The sequence below is a fragment of the Dipodomys spectabilis genome, unplaced genomic scaffold (assembly GCF_019054845.1).
Source record: "Dipodomys spectabilis isolate Male_0828 unplaced genomic scaffold, ASM1905484v1 ptg000054l, whole genome shotgun sequence".
NCBI lineage: Eukaryota > Metazoa > Chordata > Mammalia > Rodentia > Heteromyidae > Dipodomys > Dipodomys spectabilis.
The window spans coordinates 42826814-42847770 of record NW_024870731.1 but is presented as its reverse complement, the minus strand read 5'-3'; the positions used below and the strand labels follow the sequence as shown (position 1 = coordinate 42847770).

The following is a 20957-nucleotide window of genomic DNA, read 5'->3' as shown; positions in this document are numbered from 1 at the left end:
TGTTAGAATACTTGGCACTGAGCTGAATTCCCAATACCATAAAATCCCATAGTACTACCTTAGCACTGTTTTTACTTAACTATATGTGTGTATGTATGTGAGGTTGTGTGTCTGTGTGTGTATATGCATGTATGTATGCATGTATTATGTATACATTACATATCACAGTACTAGAGATTGAATCCAGAGCCTGGAGCATGTTCTCTGCTCCACCACTTGAGTAACACCTCCAGCCCTTTTTGTTGTATGTTCTGTTTTTGAGGTAGGTTCTTTACCTAGGGGCTGAGCAGACCCTAGGTAAGTTTTGCATTCTATGCTTGTTTGTCTAGAGTAACTTAGGAATCTAATTTTGCGTCTTATTTATGTCCAGTATAATATGCTTGCAAAGGCTAGTTTCGATTTTGTGTGTGTGCGCCAGTACTAGGGCTTAAACTCCAGGGCTTGTGCTTTTGTTCAGGTTTTTTCATTTTTGTTGTTTATGCATAGCTGACATTCTATTACTTGAGGAACACCTCTAGTCTGGCATTTTTCTGGCTAATCAAGGGACTGTCAGCCTTCTCTGCCTAAGCTGGCTTTTAACAGTAATCCTCCAGGTCTCAGCCTCCTCAGTGTGCCTGAGTGCCCGGCTTGTAAAGACCGTTTAAGAAGAGAATCCGTGGAGTTGGAGGCACAACTCAGTTGGCACGCCAGCCAGTGAGCAAAGCTTGAGGACCAAGTTCAAGGCCTAGTCTCACAACAAGAACAACAACAAAAAAGAGTATCTGTGTTGATGGATTCCTAACCTGGGCAATAGTGTATACCCACCTAGTCCTACATGTCCATGCCTAGAGCATGGACCTCTCCTTCAGGATTTTATTCATTGACCCAAAACACAGGTGTTCACCTCTCCTGCATAGTGGTACTGTGGGTCATTATATCCTCCTCTGTCCATTTCCTTCTCCTCTGCTCTTCTTCCCCACTCTTTCTCATTTCTTCTTTCCTCATCCTTCCCTTGCTGTTTCCACCCCATTTCTCTATTGTACCTTCCATGTTTGCAAGAGGGTACATTACTGGGGTTGGATCTCAGAGTTTGTACTGGCTAGGCAGGCAACCTTCTGAGTCATGCCTCCAGTCCTTTTTCTGCACTGCTTAATTTGCACTTACTTCCTGGTTTCTTTAGGTTTTTTGTTTTGTTTTGTTTTGCCTGGTTGTGGGGCCTGAACTCTGGGCCTGGGTACTGTCCCTCACCTCTTCAGCTCAAGGCTAGTGCTCTACCACTAGAGCCACAGTGTCACTTCTGGCTTTTTCTCCGTATGTGGTGCTGAGGAATCGAACCCAGAGGCAAGCACTCTACTACTGAGCCACTTTCCCAGCCCTCTTTAGTTATTTTATAAAGAAATAAAATTGCATCTAAAATATGATCATTTGTAAACATTTGTATATAGAACGTTTGTTGTGATTTTACTGGGTAGATTTGGGTCCACCCAGATTAATAAACTTCATTTCATATCCACACTTCTTAAGTTAGGATGTAATGACCTCAGTGTTGAGAAAATCCACAAGGCATAGGCAAAAGTGACAAGGAGGTTTTTTTGGGGGGCGGGGGGTTTGGCTGTGACTGCCTTGTCCCAAGAGAACTGAGAGCAGCCCTAACCTCCAATAGGGCAGAGTTTATATAAGTCAGAACCACACATAGATGGCAGTTTACAGAAACTCAAAGATGATTTGTGTAGGGATATTCTTCAGCTGTGGTCAGGACCAGGCAGACCGCGTTCTGGAGGCCAGAGATTGAGGCTTCGAATTAGGGGTTATCAAAAAAGCTGGGTTATTACAAGAAGAACATATAAATTAGATTTATACCAATATAATAAAACCTAAGAGAGAAAACTAGAGTATTGTAGGCTTGGAGCAGACTTAGATGTAGAGGTGTCTACCATATTTGCTGTTCTTATACTCCAGTGGACTTTTAGTTTAACTAAATCTAAATAATCAGGATCTGATTATATACTACAATTGTGAAACAAAAAATTTCATTCAGAAAGAAAATCAACAAGTAGGAACTTAATACAAACGTAGAAGGTTTGGACTCCAGTGTGTGTTAATTTTCAAGAGCTCTCATTGTTAATACTTTGTAACTTGGCTATCTAAAACTCCATTATATTGACCTGTAGGTGAATTGAACATGAGGAGAAAATGACACAAAACTGCTCATCTCAATCCTACATACTGTTTATTTGGGGGGTGGGGGGTGGGGGGCGGCAGGGGGCAATACTGAGACCACAGCCTAGTGATATCTGAACAACAAAATTAAATTGGAAAACAGACATACCTTGTCTTATATAGATTTGCTTCTGAATAAAAGTATACATGTAGACTATAAAGTATTACATGTTTTAAACCCGCTTAGGAAGATTTGTTATTTAGAGAAATACATGGGAAATCCTCTAGCAAAAGAAGAATGGCCCCAGTTTACAGCTTTTTTCTTCTAGTACTACGGCTTGAACTTAGGCCTTTACACATTGCTAGCACTCTACCACTTGAACCACATCTCTAGTCCAGCACTTTGCTGGTTTATTAGAGATGGAGTCTCTTAGACATTTCTGTCCTGGCTGGTTTGGAACTATTTATCTTCCAGGGCTCAGCCTCCTGAGTAGCTAGGATTGCAGTATTACAGTTTGTACTGATCTTTTATCTCATATACTGTATCTATTTTGTATCTAGGAGGAACCAAGGGCTAATAAAGGACAGGAGGGAATACAGGTCAGCCATCTATGCTGAGAATTAAGAGAAGGTAGATTTTCAGTGCGTATTAATTCTGGAAAGGTGATCTTCTTTGACTTCTACTAACATCTTCCTCTTGCTTTTATTTTAGATCGAACGGTTGGAAGTAAGCAGCCTCGCCCAGACTTCCAGTGCAGTGGCCTCTAGCACTGATGGCAGTATCCACACAGAGTCTGCGGATGGAATACCAGACCCTCAACGCACAAAGGCTGCCATTGCTCACCTGCAGCAGAAAATTCTAAAGCTTACAGAACAGATCAAGATTGCACAAACAGCCCGGGACGACAATGTTGCTGAGTATTTGAAGCTTGCCAACAGTGCAGACAAGCAGCAGGCTGCCCGCATCAAACAGGTCTTTGAGAAGAAGAACCAGAAATCTGCCCAAACCATTCTCCAGCTACAAAAGAAGCTTGAGCACTACCATCGGAAGCTTCGAGAGGTAGAGCAGAATGGGATCCCCCGGCAGCCAAAGGATGTCTTCAGGGACATGCACCAGGGTCTGAAAGATGTGGGAGCCAAGGTGACAGGCTTCAGTGAAGGTGTGGTGGACAGTGTCAAAGGTGGATTCTCCAGCTTTTCCCAGGCCACCCATTCAGCAGCAGGAGCTGTGGTCTCTAAACCCAGAGAGATCGCCTCGTTAATTCGGAACAAATTTGGCAGTGCAGACAACATCCCTAACCTAAAGGACTCTTTAGAAGAGGGGCAAGTAGATGATGCGGGGAAGGCTTTGGGAGTGATTTCGAACTTTCAGTCAAGCCCAAAATATGGTAGTGAGGAAGATTGTTCTAGTGCTACTTCAGGTTCTGTGGGAGCCAACAGCACCACTGGGGGCATTGGCGTAGGGGCATCCAGCTCCAAAACAAACACCCTAGACATGCAGAGCTCAGGATTTGATGCACTTCTACATGAGATCCAAGAGATCAGGGAGACCCAGGCCAGACTGGAGGAATCCTTTGAGACCCTCAAAGAACATTATCAGAGGGACTATTCCTTAATAATGCAGACCTTACAGGAGGAGCGATATAGGTAAGTTATATGAAATTAAAATCCTGAATTATGGAGAACAGAGAAGTCACTTCAAAAGATCTTTATCTTTTTCTAGGTGTCAATGTACTTTAAGTATGACATAAAGCATCTACATTTTATTGTTTATCAAACAGCAAAATAGAGGTCATACTCCGGTGAAACATTTTAGACAGGGGATGAAACTTTAACCTCTCCAGTCCTTGATTCCACTTCAAGACTTTCTAAAATATTCCATTTATGTGTTTAAACCACAGTGGCACAAAATAAGTGAAACTTGTACCCAAACTACACTGAATTCTAATTACCTTAATTCTCAAAACTCTAGATAATCAAAGTGTAATGAACCCTGTATATTGGCCTTTAAACAGACTTACTTGCACAGTTGGTGCAAAGATTAGATTGGACATAAATTCAGGTAAGTATATCTGTTATCTTTACTATGAATTGACACATGTTTGAATGGGAGGAGACTTAAGTATGAAATAGTTTTGTTTTTGTTTTTGTTTTTTTTTGTTGGTCATGGGGCTTGAACTCTGGGCCTGGGCGCTGTCCCTCAGTTCTTCAGCTGAAGACAAGCGCTCTACCACTTGAGCTACAGCGCCACTTCTGGTTTTCTAGTGCTTTATTGGAGATAGGAGTCTCATGGTCTTTCCTGCCCAGGCTGGCTTTGAACCGCGATCCCCAGATCTCAGCCTCCTGAGTAGCTAGGATTACAGGCATGAGCCACCGGTGCCTGGCATGAAATAGTTCTATAACACCTCTCAAAGAACTCACTCTTGACAGAATCCAAGGAGAAACTGGTCTATTTTGATTTATTATTGGTTTATTCCTCATGTTGAGTGTTGAATCCAAGACATGTAGCCACACACCATATGGCTAATGTACACCCCCAGCCTTAGTGTTTCATATGCACTACTTAGTATTAGACTGTTCAGCTGTGCTTCAGATATATGTTCTTCCTCTTACCCTCCCCACTCCCGCTTTTAGGCAGTACTGGTGATGGAACTCAGAACCTCATTCTTAGTGCTATACAACTTGAGCCACATCCCCAATCCTTCCCCCTATTTTTCTTCACATGCAGAGAGACTATCTTCCATGAAATACTTCATTCAGCCAGAGACTAGCTACCTCATTTTGCAGAATAAAGACCAGCTTACAGGAGCCCTATATCTGCCCTGCAGTTAAGCCTTAAAGGACCTGGATTCTGGTCCTGTCCCAGTTACGAACTAGGGAGAATCTTCTGCTGTAATATCGAGGGTTGAACAGTCTTTTGAGGTTTTATGAGATAGTTTCAGAGCCTGAAATAAACTGTTCACGCTTACCAGTTAGCTATGAGGCTAGGAATAGCACAAGTCCCTTTCAAATGTGATAATGCTAGTCAGTAATTACTGCTTTTCTTTATTCTTCTGTCCTTCAAGACTTCAAGGAATAAGAAAAGAGAAGTGAATGTGGAACAGAAAAATTAATTTCTAAAAAATGTTACTATTTTTATTTCAGTGTTCTGTGTGTGTGCACACACATACACATGTTTCTACTGGGGCTTGAACTCAGGACCTAGGAGCTGTGCCTGAGCTGTTTTGCTCAAGGCTAGTGCTCTACTACTTGAGCCACAGCTCTTATTACTGGTTTGTTGGTGATTAACTAGAGATAATCTCAAGGACTTTCCTGCCTGCCTGACTTTGAACCATGATTCTAAGACTTCATCCTTTTGAGTAGTTAGGACTATAGGTATGAGCCACCAGCATCCTGCTTGTATATTCTTTAACATGATAAATCAGTGTCCAAAACAAAGAATTTAAATATCCTAAATAGTCAAGTGGTGGGCATGGTGGTACATACCTGTTATCCAGCATTTGGGAGGCTAAAATAAAATAGGAGTTCAAAGTCAACTTGAACTACATAGCCTGGGCTACACACAGTGAGATTCCATCTCAAACAATATTTTTTTTAATCAAGTAGATCTTTTTATCTAAATCCCAGGCTCAAATTCCCTTTCCCTCATTAAGCTTGAAAACCAAGCACACATGAGATTATTGTGACACTTAAATAAAATCTTTAATGAAAAGTATGTAGCTCAATGCTTGACCTCACAGTGGTTGTCCATTGATGTCAGAGAGAAGCTGCTGCTAATCACACCCCACCACCAAGAAGACCTGAGTGTTGCTTACTTGGTTGCTTTAAAACTATCTAAAAACAACAATATCTGCTTTAATTTGTTTGTTGTTGTTAGCCATGGGGCTTGAACTGGGCCCTGTCCCTGAGCTTTTTTGCTTAAGGCTAGTGCTCTACTACTTTGAGCCACAACACCACTTCAGTTTTCTGGTGGTTAGTTGGAGATAAAAGTCTCATGGACTTTTTTGCCCAGGCTGGCTTTGAACCTCAGATCTCAGCCTCCTGAGTAACTAAGATTACAGGCATGAGCCACTGCTGCCCAACTGATGTTTATTTTAAATGGAAAAAAAACATTCCAGTTTTTCAATTCCTCTAGAGCTTAAAATTAACATGTTGTCTTCAAATAAGATGTAGGTCAATATAAGAAAATCAGAGAGGGAAAACCACATCTCCCAAGCCTACCTTTTTATCCACTTAGTATTAGTCTGAAAGAACACAGAACTTTAGCTCCTTATTATTACCTTAGACGAATCTGGCCAAGCCTCTGAGAGGTGTTGAATAGTGCTTTTTTTCCATTGCACTACAGGTTCTCTGCAGTATAAGGACTGGTTCTATGAAATGAAAAGAGACTAAAGGAAACGAGTTTTGTAAGAAGAGAAGAAAATCTGGTGTGGGGGGGGCAATAATATATAATCTGATATATTTGTAATCCCACTTCACTCTTAGAATGGTGTCTCCTTAAAATCCAATCTTGAAAGGAAGCCTTTTTTCCCCTCTAGGAAATAGAGTGGAACAATCACAGTTATTTCACTTGATTCTTGCCTCCCACTCCCACCCACTCTCCCTCCCCACCCCCGCCCAACTTGGCCTCAAGCTTGCAAAAGCAAGTGCTTTCCCATTTGAGCCCATGCCCACAGTCCCTTACTCAGTTGTTTCTGTACCAATATTCTCCTATAAGGAGTAAAGAGATGTGCTTTTCCATTATATGTCTTTGCACAGTAAATACATTTGTCTAACATTAGCCATTTTTGAGCAGTTTCACATAAGTGAGGTTTTTTCCCCACAACTGAAGCTGTCCTAAGAGCTAAAACTTCATATTTTAAGCTTTTTTTTTGTTGAGAATTTGTAATCTGCCTTTTAACAAAATATGCTGAACCCATCTTAATGGGAATAGCTTAGTTAGTGTTCTAGCATATAGTGAAACTCAAGCTAGTAAGACCATGTATTTATGTATCTGCCCCTACAGAAAATGGTCTTAGACTATTTTAGCTCATTTGTCTGCTGTAAGTTTGTTTTTTCTCCTTTCTGTATTTCCTCTACACTGTTAGTGAGCTGCCTGCAGCAGTCTCTTTTTGCTCTGTGCCATAGCACAGTTCAGATCTTGGGCATTGTAGCTATTTCTACTGTATCAGACTTTGCTTTTTATATAGGAAGTAAGGCTAGTGGACTCTTTTTTTTTTTTTGGTCAGTCCTGGGCTTGAACTCAGGGCCTGGGCACTGTCCCTGAGCTGCTTTTGCTGAAGGCTAGCACTCTACTATTTGAGCCACAGCACCACTCCCAGTTTTTTCTGTTTATGTGGTACTGAGGAATGAAACCCAGGGCCTCATGCATGCTAAGTAAGCACTCTACCACTAAGCCACATTCCCAGCCTGCTAGTGGACTCTTGAATGACCAAGAACTGATCTAGGTGTTTTGCTTTGATTTTCTTTCTTTTACAAAAATTTTCTGGGGGCTGGGAAGGTGGCTCAGTGGTAGAGTGCTTGCCTTGCAGACACGAGGCCCTGGGTTTAATTCCTTAGGACCACATAAGCAGAAAAAGCTGGAAGTGGTGCTGTGACTCAAGTGGTAGAACACTAGCCTTGAGCTGAAGAGCTGAGGCCAGTCCCAGAGTTCAGGCCCCACGACTGCCCGCCCCCCCCCCCCAAAAAAAAAAATCTATGCTTTAGTTTATTTTTCTAGTATCTGCGTTGGGAAGGAGACCATACACAGTGTTGCTAGTTACATGATGTTATCATTAATAGAATCTACTATAATTGCTGTGGTGTGTACATGCTATACACTTTACGTGCATTTTGCCAAGCTTCACAGTAACCCTGTAAGAAGCTTATTTTATAACATTTTATAGATGAGGAAATTGGAGATTTTTAAGTTTGCCTGAGATTACTTAGTAGTAAGTATTAAAGCAAGGATTCAATCCCAGTTTTATTAGACTGGGATTAGACTTCAAGTTGTGCTCTTTTTACACCAGGACAAATTGATTTCCAAGTTGAAACCTGAATCCTATATGGTTGAAAGACTAGTCTAGTTCTAAGAATCAGTAATTGCATTGGCAGTGGGCCTTTCCTAGATCAGAGAGAGAGAGAGTGTGTGTACTAAAAGTTGAATCCTTGTCTTTAGCCTATTTTACAAAACTTTCAGTGTGCAAGCTAGTGCAACAGTATGGGCAATTTGTGCACTTAAACCTTCACATGATCATTATTTCCTCTTTCAAAGTCCTTTCTCAATAACACCACTTTTTTTTTGTGGGGGAATCCAGTCGTGGGGCCTGAACTCTGGGCCTGGCCGCTGTCCCTCAGCTCTTCACCTCAAGGCTAGTGCTCTACAACTTGAGCCACAGCGCCACTTCCCGCTTTTTTTTTTTTTTTTTTTTCTGATTATGTGGTGCTGAGGAATCGAACCCGGGGGCCTCATGCATGCAAGGCAAGCGCTCTACCACTGAGCCACCTTCCCACCCCCAACACCACTTTCTTAATATGCTTCCTTTGCTCTCTACCCTAGTAAGTAGTGCTAGGCAAGATGATTGCCCAAGACATCAGCTTCACTCTAGAATGATCAGAAACACTCTTGTCATCTGTGGCTTAGTCTCTGTCTTTACCACTTAATTGTGCTATGACTGTCAATATTCAACACCTGCTCCCACATACTCTGGAAGCTCTGGAGCAGAGTATGGATTTGGCTCCACTTCACCCTTTTGCTTAGAGCTAAGTGGTCAGTCATTGAACTTTGTGATGGGCCCTTAGGTCTGAGTGAAATGATGTATTTGGAAGGATAGGAAACAAGGTTTAGAAATTTTTTAATGAGGGCTGGGAAGGTGGCTCAGTGGTAGAGTGCTTGCCTTGCATGCATGAGGCCCTGGGTTCGATTCCTCAGCACCACATAAGCAAAAAGAAAAAAAGCCGGAAGTGGCGCTGTGGCTCAAGTGGTAGAGCACTAGTCTTGAGCTGAAGAGCTGAGGGACAGCGCCCAGGCCCAGAGTTCAGGCCCCACTACCGGACCCAAAAATAAAAAAAAAATAAAAAAAATAAAAAAAATAAATTTTTTAATGATTGGATCTGCTGATGTCAGATTATTCTTGCCCATTAAAATGTTAGTTTGTAAATGGCAGCCGGGCTCAGCAGAAGTAGAAGGACCCTTGTATGTCTAGTCTAAACTCAGTTCAAGTTCAGTACACTGAACCCCAGAAATATAAGGTGACTTTTGCTAGGCTGCATAATAAAACCATCTCATATATTTCATATCTCATATATTTAATTTGTTGCCAAAGACTAAGTCCCATTCCCAAAGTGAGTATAATACCTAATACACTGCTGAAGGAAGTTCACCTGTGGCAATTGCATTGAGAATAGGAGCCGAGAAAACCTTAAATCAATAATTTTACTGGTTTCTTTTATGGTTCTTCCTTAGAGACTCTGTGGTTACTGCTGAATAAAACCATGGTATGTAGTGCAGGCAAGACCTTCTTGGTGTCCATGAGCAGTAAGGCCATTTTGAAAGCTTCTATTTTAAGGGGATTGTTGTCCTTTAGAAATCTATTTCACAGAATGTTTGTATTAAGTCCAGAGTTACTTTAAATCTCACTGAGTCACAAGAACAAAAATAAAGGAGGCAGTCACCATGAGCAGTCATCACATGCACAGAACAGTTAGTAACTAAGCTGACCCAGTTAAGCACCAGGGTATTAAGAGTCCTAACTAAGCAAATAGTTGCTTAAAACATAATTTTACTGTCATGGGACATAAGTCAGGAATAAACTCAGAAATAGTTATTTTATTTTATTTGTTGGTTGTGGGGCTTGAACTCTGGGCCTGGGCGCTGTCCCTCAGCTCTTCAGCTCAATGCTAGCAGTCTACCGCTTGAGCCACAGCACCACTTCCGGTTTTCTTGTGGTTTATTGGAGTCTCATGGAACTTTCCTGCCCAGGCTGGCTTTGAACTGTAACCCTCAGATCTCAGCTTCCTAAGTAACTAGAATTACAGGCATGACCCAACAGGGCCGGCGTTTTGTTTTTGTCTTTTCCGGGTTTTTGAGACAGGGTCTTGCTAAGTAACTCAAGTTGCCCTGGGTTTCGCTGTGTAGCCCATATTGGCTTCAAACTCATGATCCTCCTGCCTCAGCCTGCCAAGAGCTGGAATTATAAGCATTTACTACCATACTCACTACCCTTAAAGTTCTGATTAATACTGTGCTTCTTCCCTTCTCAACTAAGTTGCTTGTTGCCTCTTTTTAAGACTCCCAACAAAATGAGGTAACAGAAGGCAAACAGAAAAACATCTGCTTTCTCCAGTGCAGCCAGAAATCTCATGCTCTCACCCCATGTCCTATCCTCTACCTCAGCTGTTTGTCTGTACTCTGGTCACACACTAGCAAACTACCTCAGGTCTCCAGTATGCACTTGGGAAATAGTATTGTGTTTGCTTCTACTGATGTCAGTCTTGGGACCTAGTTCTTCCTGTCTTGCTCAGTACCTGCCCTGCAGGTTTCATCAGGCATCTTGCTCTAGTGACCTGTTGCCTAATTAAGGAAGCACCATCGGCTCTCTCAGATGACTCCAACTTTTGAGTCACACCCAAAAAGTGATGCTTTAGACTAAAGAGTTCCCAGCTCTGTGCTCACCCAGTTTGTCATCCATCAGGAATTTAACCCAGAAGGACCCTTGGCTTACCTTTGATGATAGAGGAAGATGAATATTATATTGACCAATCCAGTGACAGATCATTGGTCATTTATTAATTGTTCACCTACAACAACATCTGGATGTGTTTAATATTTTGTTAGATACATCAAGTTTTATTTCCAGTGAGAGATGAACTTCACCTATCAAAATATAACATATCCTGCTTTTTTAAAAGAAATAGCCATAGTTAGGGGTTTGGTTCAAGTGGAAGATTACCTGCCTTGCTATAATGACAAGGCCCTGGATTCAAATTCCAGTACTGCCCTCCCCCATGAAAGACAGTCAAGACAGAAAGGTAACAAGGTGGCTGAGGGCAAATATGGTTGAACTAGCTTATGTGTATGAAAACAATGGTGAAACTTAAATTGCGTTAAGAAGGGAAGATGAGGGAGAAAGATGGAGGGAGGAGTTTGATGTGGGGTATATTGTACGTGTGGAAACATCACAGTGAACCCCACCTTGTGCAATTACCATATGCTAATAAAAAGTCTTGAAAAAGCTTAAAATGTTAACGCTCTCTCTGCTAACAGTTAAACTCAAGCCATGTTTAAATGCCTTGTGTCCCTTTGGGTTATAAAGAAAGAAGACCTTTGAGTAACAATTCTCAAAAGGTGGTTATTACCTTATGACAACTTTGTTTTTGTTATTTCATGGTGTTGCATGAAAGTTTGAGTCCACCAAAATTATATAAAGTACTTTTATAAAGTAAAATTATATAATGGTATCCCTTCCTGCCTATCTAGAAAACTAGCTAGCGTCCTGTGAAGAAGTTAAAAGCCCTTAAAGGAGCTAGGTGCTGGTGGCTCACACCTGTAATCCTAGCTATTAAGGAGGCTGAGATCTGAGGATCGTGGTTCAAAGCCAACCCAGACAGGAAAGACCATGAGACTCTTTTTTGTTTTTTGTTTTTATTTGTCGGGGGCCTGAACTCTGGGCCTGGACGCTGTCCCTCAACTCTTCAGCTCAAGGCTAGCGCTCTACCACTTGAGCCACAACACCCCTTCCGACTTTTTCTGCTTATGTGGTGCTGAGGAATCGAACTCAGGGCCTCTTGCATGCAAGGCAAGCACTCTACCACTGAACCACCTTCCTTCAGCCCGACCATGAGACTCATCTCCAAGAAACCACCAGAAAACCAGAAATGGTGCTGTGGCTCAAGTGGTAGAGTGCTAGCCTTGACCTGAAGAGCTGAGAGACAGCATCCAGGCCCAGAGTTCAAGCCCCATGACCGCCTCACTAGATCTGTGGTGGCAGGATTGAGATGCTTTGTACTCTACCCAAGACTCAAACACTCCACAGGGTTTAAAAAGACAGCTGCTGGTGCCCACGGTGTAGAACCCCAGGCGTTGGAGCTTTCAAAGCTGAGACCATAGCATCTGGGCCCTGAGTTCAAGCACCAACCCCACCACACACACATTAAAAAAAAAAAATTATGAGAAAGGACCAGGCAGAGAAAAGAGAGTATGTGACAGGCAAAGGTAGCAGCCAAGGAGCCAAAATAAAAACCTCATGCAGAACCTGGAATAGGGAAAAAGGGAGTTCTTGATTTTTAAAAACTTACATATGTGAAGATGGAAGTGTTCTGTCTATGAATTCTCTAGGGTACCTCGTTACTCCATTTTGGAATTGAGACGGGAAGTAAAGCAGGTAAAAGATCACAATAGTAGTAGTAAAAGTATGAAGTATCAGTAGGAACCAGAACATAATGTTTTCTTCCCTTTGTTCAAATTTTTCATGTGATTAATTGTACACACGGAAAAAATACAACTAAAAGCAAGAAGACATAGTAGCATTTCTGGGCCTCCTCTTTCTTATTTAGGAAATTGACGTGCCTCCTGAGGAGAAGGAAGGAGAGGGTGTTTGTAGGTTATATCTCCATAAATCTGCATTCCTCAGAGGCAGACGCTACACATGAAAGCGTGGAGAGGTTGGCTGCCTATCACTGTTATTATAGCTGGTGTCAGTGTTTTGATGTTTTGATGCTTATGGTGATTAGATTGAACCCTAAATTCTGCCCCCACATTCACTCCTTCCAAAAAAGCATCACCTCCTTTTTCCTGGGCACTGTATGTCAGAACAGAATGTCACATGTAGTCACATCCCTGAGGCTGGTGGCACTGAAAATGTTAGTACCAAGTGTGATCAGGTTTGTTGTTCTGGGTGATAGGTAGTGTGGTAGTGAAAAGACTTCGAGTCTGCGTGAACTAATTAGGGAAAATGTTTTTGTAATGATAGGCTAGTGAAATTCTTTGAAGGTACTGAGGCCAACCCAGAAGACCTGCATTCCAAGACATGAAGGGCGTTTTGCCAAAACTCTTTGTGTGTAAGATTGCACAAGGCCTCAAATTTTATGGCTTTCTGTTTCCTCCCTGATGTTTCCTGTAGATCAGAGGTGCAGACTATGTAACCCACACACAATTGTTTGTATTAGTTCCATAGAATTTTAGCTACACAGTAACAATGTAACTTTTCTGTTCTTTCAGAAAGTCCTCATTTTCCAGGTAATTCTTATGATTTGAAGAGGGAAACAAATGCTAGTTAGTTAATAGTTGTTAAAGGGCTGTGTCAGCTATACTTTATTGGGTCTTGCTTTACCCTTGAGTTGTGCAGCTTTGCCTATTCCCTGTTTGTCTCTTTCATCTGCTGGGAAATGGAGCTCATTCTGCTTAACCCAAAATCTACTTCAGCATTTAACTACTTGCTAATATGGTGCTGAGTCTCTAGGAAGATTAGTCCTGTCCTCTCATTTAGTGAACCCCTAAAGCTTGAAGAGATTTTGTGTTCTCCCATGTAATCCTAAGTATACTAGTCAACGCCTCTGGTGGAGTTTTTATTTTCTACAAAGGCATGGGGAGGATTTGCTGTTTCTGGAGGATTTCAAAGATCAGATAAAATTGGCTTGAGACACATACACAAAACTTGCCTCCTACCTCATCATTGAGGTAGTTTTATTGATACAAAGGTAAGCTAGGAATGGACCAGTGAATGGAACTGAATTATGTGGCAGATTTGAGCTAGAGAAATGGTAGGAAATGGATGCAGGCCATCCTGGTTGGAATGATGAGGAGGTAAGAGACTGGCAGCACCTAGGTTTGACTACGGTAGAGAGAGAGAGAGTCCAGTACATTCACTAGTGTGATGTCACAGGAGAAAAGCCATACATAAACTAGAAACAGTGAATATTCAGAATAGGTAAAATTTGGAACATGGAGATAAATGTAGAGGTAAAAGTATAGAGAAAAAAATCAAAAGTGGGAACCATGAACAGTAAAGCCTTGAAATCACCTAACAGTCAACAAGCAATCTCTTGGATCTACTTCAGTAGGTCTCGTTGCAGGGAGAACTAGGAAGACCACACGAGAGCAGGGAAACCAAATGCATGCTTGCGATAGCTCTCATAGAGCTCCTCCTCAAGGCCAAGCATTTGGTGTCTGTCTTGTCTCATCTAATGTTCACAGTGACCCCAACAGCAGGTCACCCACACCACCAGTGAGTTTGCAGAGCTAAGATTTGAATCTAAAACCTGGACAAAGCAGCTTTATCTACTGGTACAAACTACATAAGACAAAAATTCCTAGCAGTGGAAGTGGTGCTGTGGCTCAAGTGGTAGAGCGCTTGCCTTGAGCTGAAGAGCTGAGGACAGTGCCCAGGCCCAGAGTTCAAGCCCCATGACCAAAAAAAAAAAAATTCCTAGCAGAGCATTGATGGCACACACCATAATCCTAGCTACTCGGAGGCTGAGATCTGAGGATCACAGTTCAAAGCCAGCCTGGGCAGGAAAATCCATGAGACTCTTATCTCCAATTAACCACCAGAAAACCAGAAGTGGTGCTGTGGCTCAAAGTGGTAGTGTGCTAGCCCTGAGCAGAAGAGCTCGGTGACAGCGCCTAGGCCAGGATGAACCAAATCTAATCTGAAAATGGCCTTTGACTCTTTCAGTGAACATTGGCATCAGGGTGTCAGTATCTTTTTTTTTTTTTTTTTGGTCGGTCGTGGGGCTTGAACTCTGGGCCTGGGCGCTGTCCCTCAGCTCTTCAGCTCAAGGCGAGCGCTCTACCACTTGAGCTACAGCGCCATTTCCGGTTTCCTGGTGGTTTATTGGAGATAGGAGTCTCACAGTCTCTCCTGCTCCGGCTGGCTTTGAACCGCGATCCTCAGATCTCAGACTCCTGAGTAGCTAGGATTACAGGCGTGAGCCACCAGCACCCGGCAGGGTATCAGTATCTTGTACCTGTAATCCTAGTTACTCATGAGGCTGGGAAGGAGGATCAAGGTCAAAGCTAGTCAAGAAAGAAAAGTCCATGCACTCCCTCTCCAATTAGCCAGCAAAAAGCCTGGCTGGAGGCATGGCCCAAGTGGTAGAGGTACCAGCTATGAACCAGACGGTTGAACAAGCATATGCAAGGCACTGAATTCAGCACTGATACCAGCAATAATAAGAATAATTATAAGCATTGACTTAAAATAGGCTTTAGGAGTGTTAGAAATAAGAACTGAGGAGTTTTGCAAGTATCCTGATTCTTTGGAGACACTTGCTCATCTCCATGACCTCTGACACCAGAATTGGACAGCAGGAAAGTAGTTCCTTAATTGCCTCCAGAGATCTAATCCTTGATAAAGTCTTGACTATATTGTCATCTGTCAAGACCATCTTGAGTTCACTTAGAGACATGGCTTCAGCTTTCTTGCCACATGATGCCTTCCCTACTGTTTTTTTCCACCCTGGGTTTGGACACAGGGACAAGACAGGGAATGTCAGGGCTAAGTCAGAGATCCCAGGCGGCTATCAGAGCATACCCCAGGCCTCTGCCCTGGGAACCATGCTTGCTGGACCAACATACATTTTCATATCAGGTGAAAAAAATGAGTCCGAAGAGCCTCCATGCCTAAGGCAGCCTATTTGTAGTTTGCCAAAGGCAAAAGAGTTTCATACATGTAGAAAAATAAAATTGCATTTCATTTGTGTTTCCTATCCCAATATTCCCTAAATATCCATCAGCTGAAGGGGAGACAAATAAAGTAAATAGAAACTTGTCCCAAGTAGTGAGTGATATAAATTTAGGATACAAAGTGTGGTAGAAACTTTACTTGTGAATGGCCAAGATGATTTGTTGTACAGTGAACTCACACACAGTTCATTCAATTTTTGGCCAATGTGAATAATGTTGCTGGGAACATTCTATAGTAGTCTTCATGTGGAAATGAGTTTCTGTTTCTCTTCAGTGTGCATGCACCTGGAGTGGAATTGGGAAGCTATTGGGTAACAATGCATAACTTTGTGAGGAACTACCAAACCATTTTCCCCAGCAGTCTTACCATTTCATTTCTCACCAGCAGAACGTAAGGAAAGATCCAACCATGTCCTCATCTTTGCTGACACTTGGTATTATCTCTCAGCACAGATCCCCAATCTTAACCATCATGCTAGTGGCGTGTTCTCATCCCTTTTAGTGGTTGTGTGACATAGACCACTGTTAAACTGACTCAGATTCCTCGGTTTTAAAGGGAGTTAGTTGTTCTGGGGTTCTTGACTAGTTTCAAGATGGCATCACAGTGCAAAGTTTAAGAATTTCAATTTTTAAAGTCAAACCTGGGTTCAAATCCTTGTTCCCCTGCTGTGTGCCTTTGGGAAGTACCTTTGAAACTAAGTTTTACTTTTTTTAATCTTTGAAAAATTTGTTCTAGTAATATATGTGAGCCACATTTTATATCAAATTAGATCTTTGACATGTGGTCCCAAAGGATGGGGTGGTCACCTGTAGAACACAATGCCAGAGGTGTCTATTCTGGCAGATGCCCTCCCTTTGCTTAGGAGCATTTGTTCCCAGACAACCTTTTTCTTAGTTTACAAGGGACCCATACTTCATTCTCTTAATGGCTTTGTTTTTGGCACTGGAGATGGAACCCAGGACCACACTGAGCACAGTCTCTACCTCTGAGCTAGACCCCAGAAAGGCCTCAACTCATAACACTACAAGACATATGGCTACGTATAGGCAGCTCAGGAGGCTCAAGGGTAAGCACCTGACTACTATATGTGAGGCCCTGGGTTCCATCCTCACCACCATACACAGGGCCCGGTATATTAACATAATCTTAGAGGACATTTGGCAAACAAAATTGGGTAGAAATGTATTCCAGAAATGGCATCTGTTTCTGAGCATATTCCCTGGTCCAAGAATATTAGCCTGGTTCCTAATCAAAGGCAATATCAATGTCGCTGAACTGTTGCCTTGATGATAATTGACAGTTCCAGCAGCGGGAAGCAGGACAGAGAGCCAGAGAAAGTCACGGGTGAAGGAGAACCAAGTAAGATTTAGCAGCATGGTATGAAGGAGTCAGCTATGACTTTTATGTTTGTAAATTGTTGTTTCGTAGAGAAGAATGGAATGTAGGTTATAACTTGATTATTATTCAATTAAAAGGAGAATGTTGATGCTACAGTATAAAAATTACCCTTAACATAAAAATTTTTGTATTTCTTAAATGTTTGCATATTCTGCTGATGTCCCTAAAAAGTCTGTCTGGTCAGCCAGGCATGGTAGCGTATAACTGCAGTCCCAGTCCTCAGGAGACTGAGGCAGCAGATTGAGAGGCCAGGGCCAGCCTAGGCTACTAGTAATGAGAACTTGTCAAAAAATGGTTTGTTTGTTTTTGCTGATAGTTGGGGCTTGAACTCAGAGTCCTGTGCTTGGCTTTTTTGTTCAATTGAGCCATACCTCTCTTTCCAGCTTTTTGCTGGTTATTTGGAGATAAGGATCTCTCAGATTTGTCTGACTCCAAACCAGTTTTCTCAGATCTCAGCTCCTGAGTAGCTAGGATTATAGGCATGAGCTACCAGCCCACCAGAAAGGGGGGAAATAAATTTTAAATTTGTGTACTGCAGATATGGTTTGAAAAACAAAACAGGAAGACAATTGTGGATGTAGCTCAGAAGTAGAGCATTTGCCTAACATGTTTAAGGCACTGGGTTCAGTCCCCAGCACCATAAACAAAGCAAAAAAAGCACATAAACATGAGGAAAGAAAAGGGGCTAGTTTTAATGTTTGAGTTTGTCCTGGCCCCCATTCTCTTCCTTTCCCTCCCTTCCCTTCCTCCCTCCCTTCTCTCCCTTCCCTCTCTTCTCTCCCTTCCCTCCCTTCCTTCCTTCCTTCCTTCCTTCCTTCCTTCCTTCCTTCCTTCCTTCCTTCCTTCCTTCTTTCCTTCCTTCCCTCCTTCCTTCCTTCCTTCTTTCCTTCCTTCCTTCCTTCCTTCCTCCCTTCCTTCCTCCCTCCCTTCCTCCCTTCCTTCCTCCCTCCCTTCCTTCCTTCCTCCCTCCCTTCCTTCCTTCCTTCTTTCTTTCCTTCCTTCCTCCCTTCCTTCCTTCTTTCCTTCCTTCCTCCCTTCCTCCCTTCCTTCCTTCCTTCTCTCCCTTCCTTCCTCCCTTCCTTTCCTCCCTCCTTCCTTCCTTCCTCTTTCCTTCCTCCCTTCCTCCCTTCTTTCCTTCCTTCCTCCCTTCTTTCCTTCCTTCCTCCCTCCTTCCTCCCTTCCTTCTTCCCTCCCTCCCTCCTTCCCTTGCTCCTTTCCTCCCTCCCTCCCTTCTTCCTTCTTGTCCTCCCACTTCCCTCCCTCCCCCTGTAAGTATGCCTCATTATGCTTTCCTTTGGTGTGTATGTGTGAGTAAGTGATGTTGGAGATCAAACCCAGAGCTTCACACATTAAAAACTGAAGTATTCAGCCATTTGTTTATTTTGCTGGTGGGAGGGGGTTGAACTATAGGCCTTGTGCTTCGTTAGTTTTCCTGTTCACACTTGGCACTCTAGCACTTGAACCACAACTCCAAGTTGGCTTAGGTGAATAACACTGATTATACTAACAACAGTATAAATAAGTTATAAATGTAATATAGTAATTATACTGAAGCCGGGTGCTGGTGGCTCACACCCGTAATCCTAGCTACTCAGGAGGCTGAGATCTGAGAATTGTGGTTCAAAGCCAGCTCAGGCAGGAAAGGCTGTGAGATTCTTCTCTCCAATAAACCACCAGAAAACCGGAAGTAACACTGGCTCAATTGGTATAGCTCTTGCCAAGAGCTGAGGGACAGCGCCCAGGCCCAGAGTTCAAGCTCCACGACCAACCAAAAAAAAAAAAAAAATTATACTGACAACAGTATAAAATAAGTGGATAATTCACCAGAAACTGATTTCTACATATTAATTTTAATTACTTTGAAACAACAAAATTTAATAACAAATGTTTAACAAGCATTATGATTGCTAAACTTCGAAATCAGCATTACTTATATATGATCAGCTATACAAAACTATACAAAAAAAGAGAGATCTGAACTTGTGGACCTGTTTCTGCTCTGAGGCAACACCTAGCATCTAGCAAAGAAGTAATGACTGAGGCCAAACAAGCACAGTAGCTCTGGGTCAGGAGGTCAAGAGCCTTCCACAGCAACTGGTGTATTGCTGTATCCAGAACTCAGTGCTGGGGAAGGGCTCAGGAACTAGGAGGTTTCTTCTTGGTTTCTAAGTCCTTTTTAATCTCTCAACTTTCTTAGCCAGGTTTGGTATATCATAGTTCTGGGGCAGATACATTCCAGCCATGTTGCCCAGAGTAAACCCAAGCGGGAACATGATGGAGCATGATGTCAGCAGAGAGGGGCGGGAGGGAGTGAGGGCAGAGGTAGCGTCCCCACTGCTGGCTTTGCTTTCCTTCCACGTTGGCTTTTACTGCTATTTTGGAAATGGAATGTGACTTTGAACCGAGATCCTCCAATTCTCAGCCTCTTGAGTAGCTAGGATTACAGACATGATCCTAGCCATCAGCACCCAGCTTTGTTTTGTAACTGGGTGTAACCCAGGACCTCCTAGTCTTCCTGAGTGGTAGGAAAGCAAGTATGTGTCACCACACCCTGCTCCTGGCTTTACTGTTGTATTCTTAATAAGAAATCTCCCGAGGCTCACGTGAGGCTCCTGTGTGCCCTCCTCGTGGTTGTCCTCTTGACTGACAGGGGCAATTACATTCTAGTCACCAGAAGATGGAGATACATTGCTACTTCTTTTCCTTCTTCCCCATTTCTGACAGGTTTAACATACAGTCTTCAACCTTTTTCCTGCCTCATTTCTTCAGTTGGTTTCAAGAACTACAAAAGCAGCCTGCTTCAACTGCCCTCTTTGTCACTACCAGACATTCCTTTTCCTAAAACACTGTATTTGTCATGTGACTCATGTGACTCCTACACACCGTGAAACTATTCTAATTATTCTGTAACGCCTGTGGGTAACTCCAGCCTTTTTCCCATGTCCTTTTTTCCTCCGATCTCATCCTAAGTTTCATCCTTCTGACAAGTAAACCTTTGGTCCTAAGTGTTGGAAGTACAAGTGGACTAAGTTATCTCCCAATCAGCCTTGTCTTTGTGTTCTTTGTTGTGTTGCATCTACTCTGGCCTACTTCTGCCGCACAGACAGGCTGAGCTAGTTCCCCTCTTGAACTTTGTACTTCTTTTCCTTCTACAACACTTCAGGCTTCTTCATCTTCCAGGCTTCTGTTACTTCTTTCTGCCAGAAATCATCTAAGTTTTTTTGTCTCATATCTCCCCCATTGAATGTGATTCCTGAGGGTGGGTGCTCTGTCTCACTGACAGCGGTATCTCACCACTTTGAACATGCTCTGTGCACAGCTAGCTCTTAGGAAATACTCATTGACGAATGTCGTATGGCACTGCTAGCTCTGGTATTCTAAGGCTCTGACTTGCAAACACGCAGGCAGAAGCTGTCCAGTACTGGATTAGGCTACCAGGGACTACTCTAGTAGTCAATTTTCAGCTATATGCTGTTTGTCTTCCGATGAGGTTTGCTTAGTAGTATGCTAGTGTTTTTAAATATAATTTTATTGTTAGTATTAAGGTATTGTACAGAGGTATTACCATAAGTCAGGTGTTTCATAAGTCAGGTAATGAGTGCCTTTTTTTAGGACAATGTAACCCCTTCCTGTATTCTAGTTTTTACTTCTCCCATATATTGCTCAGATCAGAATAAGAACTTGCCTCACTATCATAATGATATACTTGAAACTAACCAAAGCTGCTGAAACTGTTGCAGATGCTGTGTATTGAGA

General features: G+C 42.6%; 1 protein-coding gene across 1 annotated transcript in view; it reads left to right on the top strand.

Moving 5' to 3' along the window:
- The window catches only part of Tmcc1 (transmembrane and coiled-coil domain family 1), a 100152-nt gene that overhangs the window by 73255 nt on the left and 5940 nt on the right, over window positions 1–20957 (top strand). The window contains exon 2 of the mRNA XM_042680069.1: window positions 2852–3786. Within this exon, the coding sequence (XP_042536003.1) occupies window positions 2852–3786 (935 nt within the window). The remainder of the gene's footprint in view (window positions 1–2851; window positions 3787–20957) is intronic.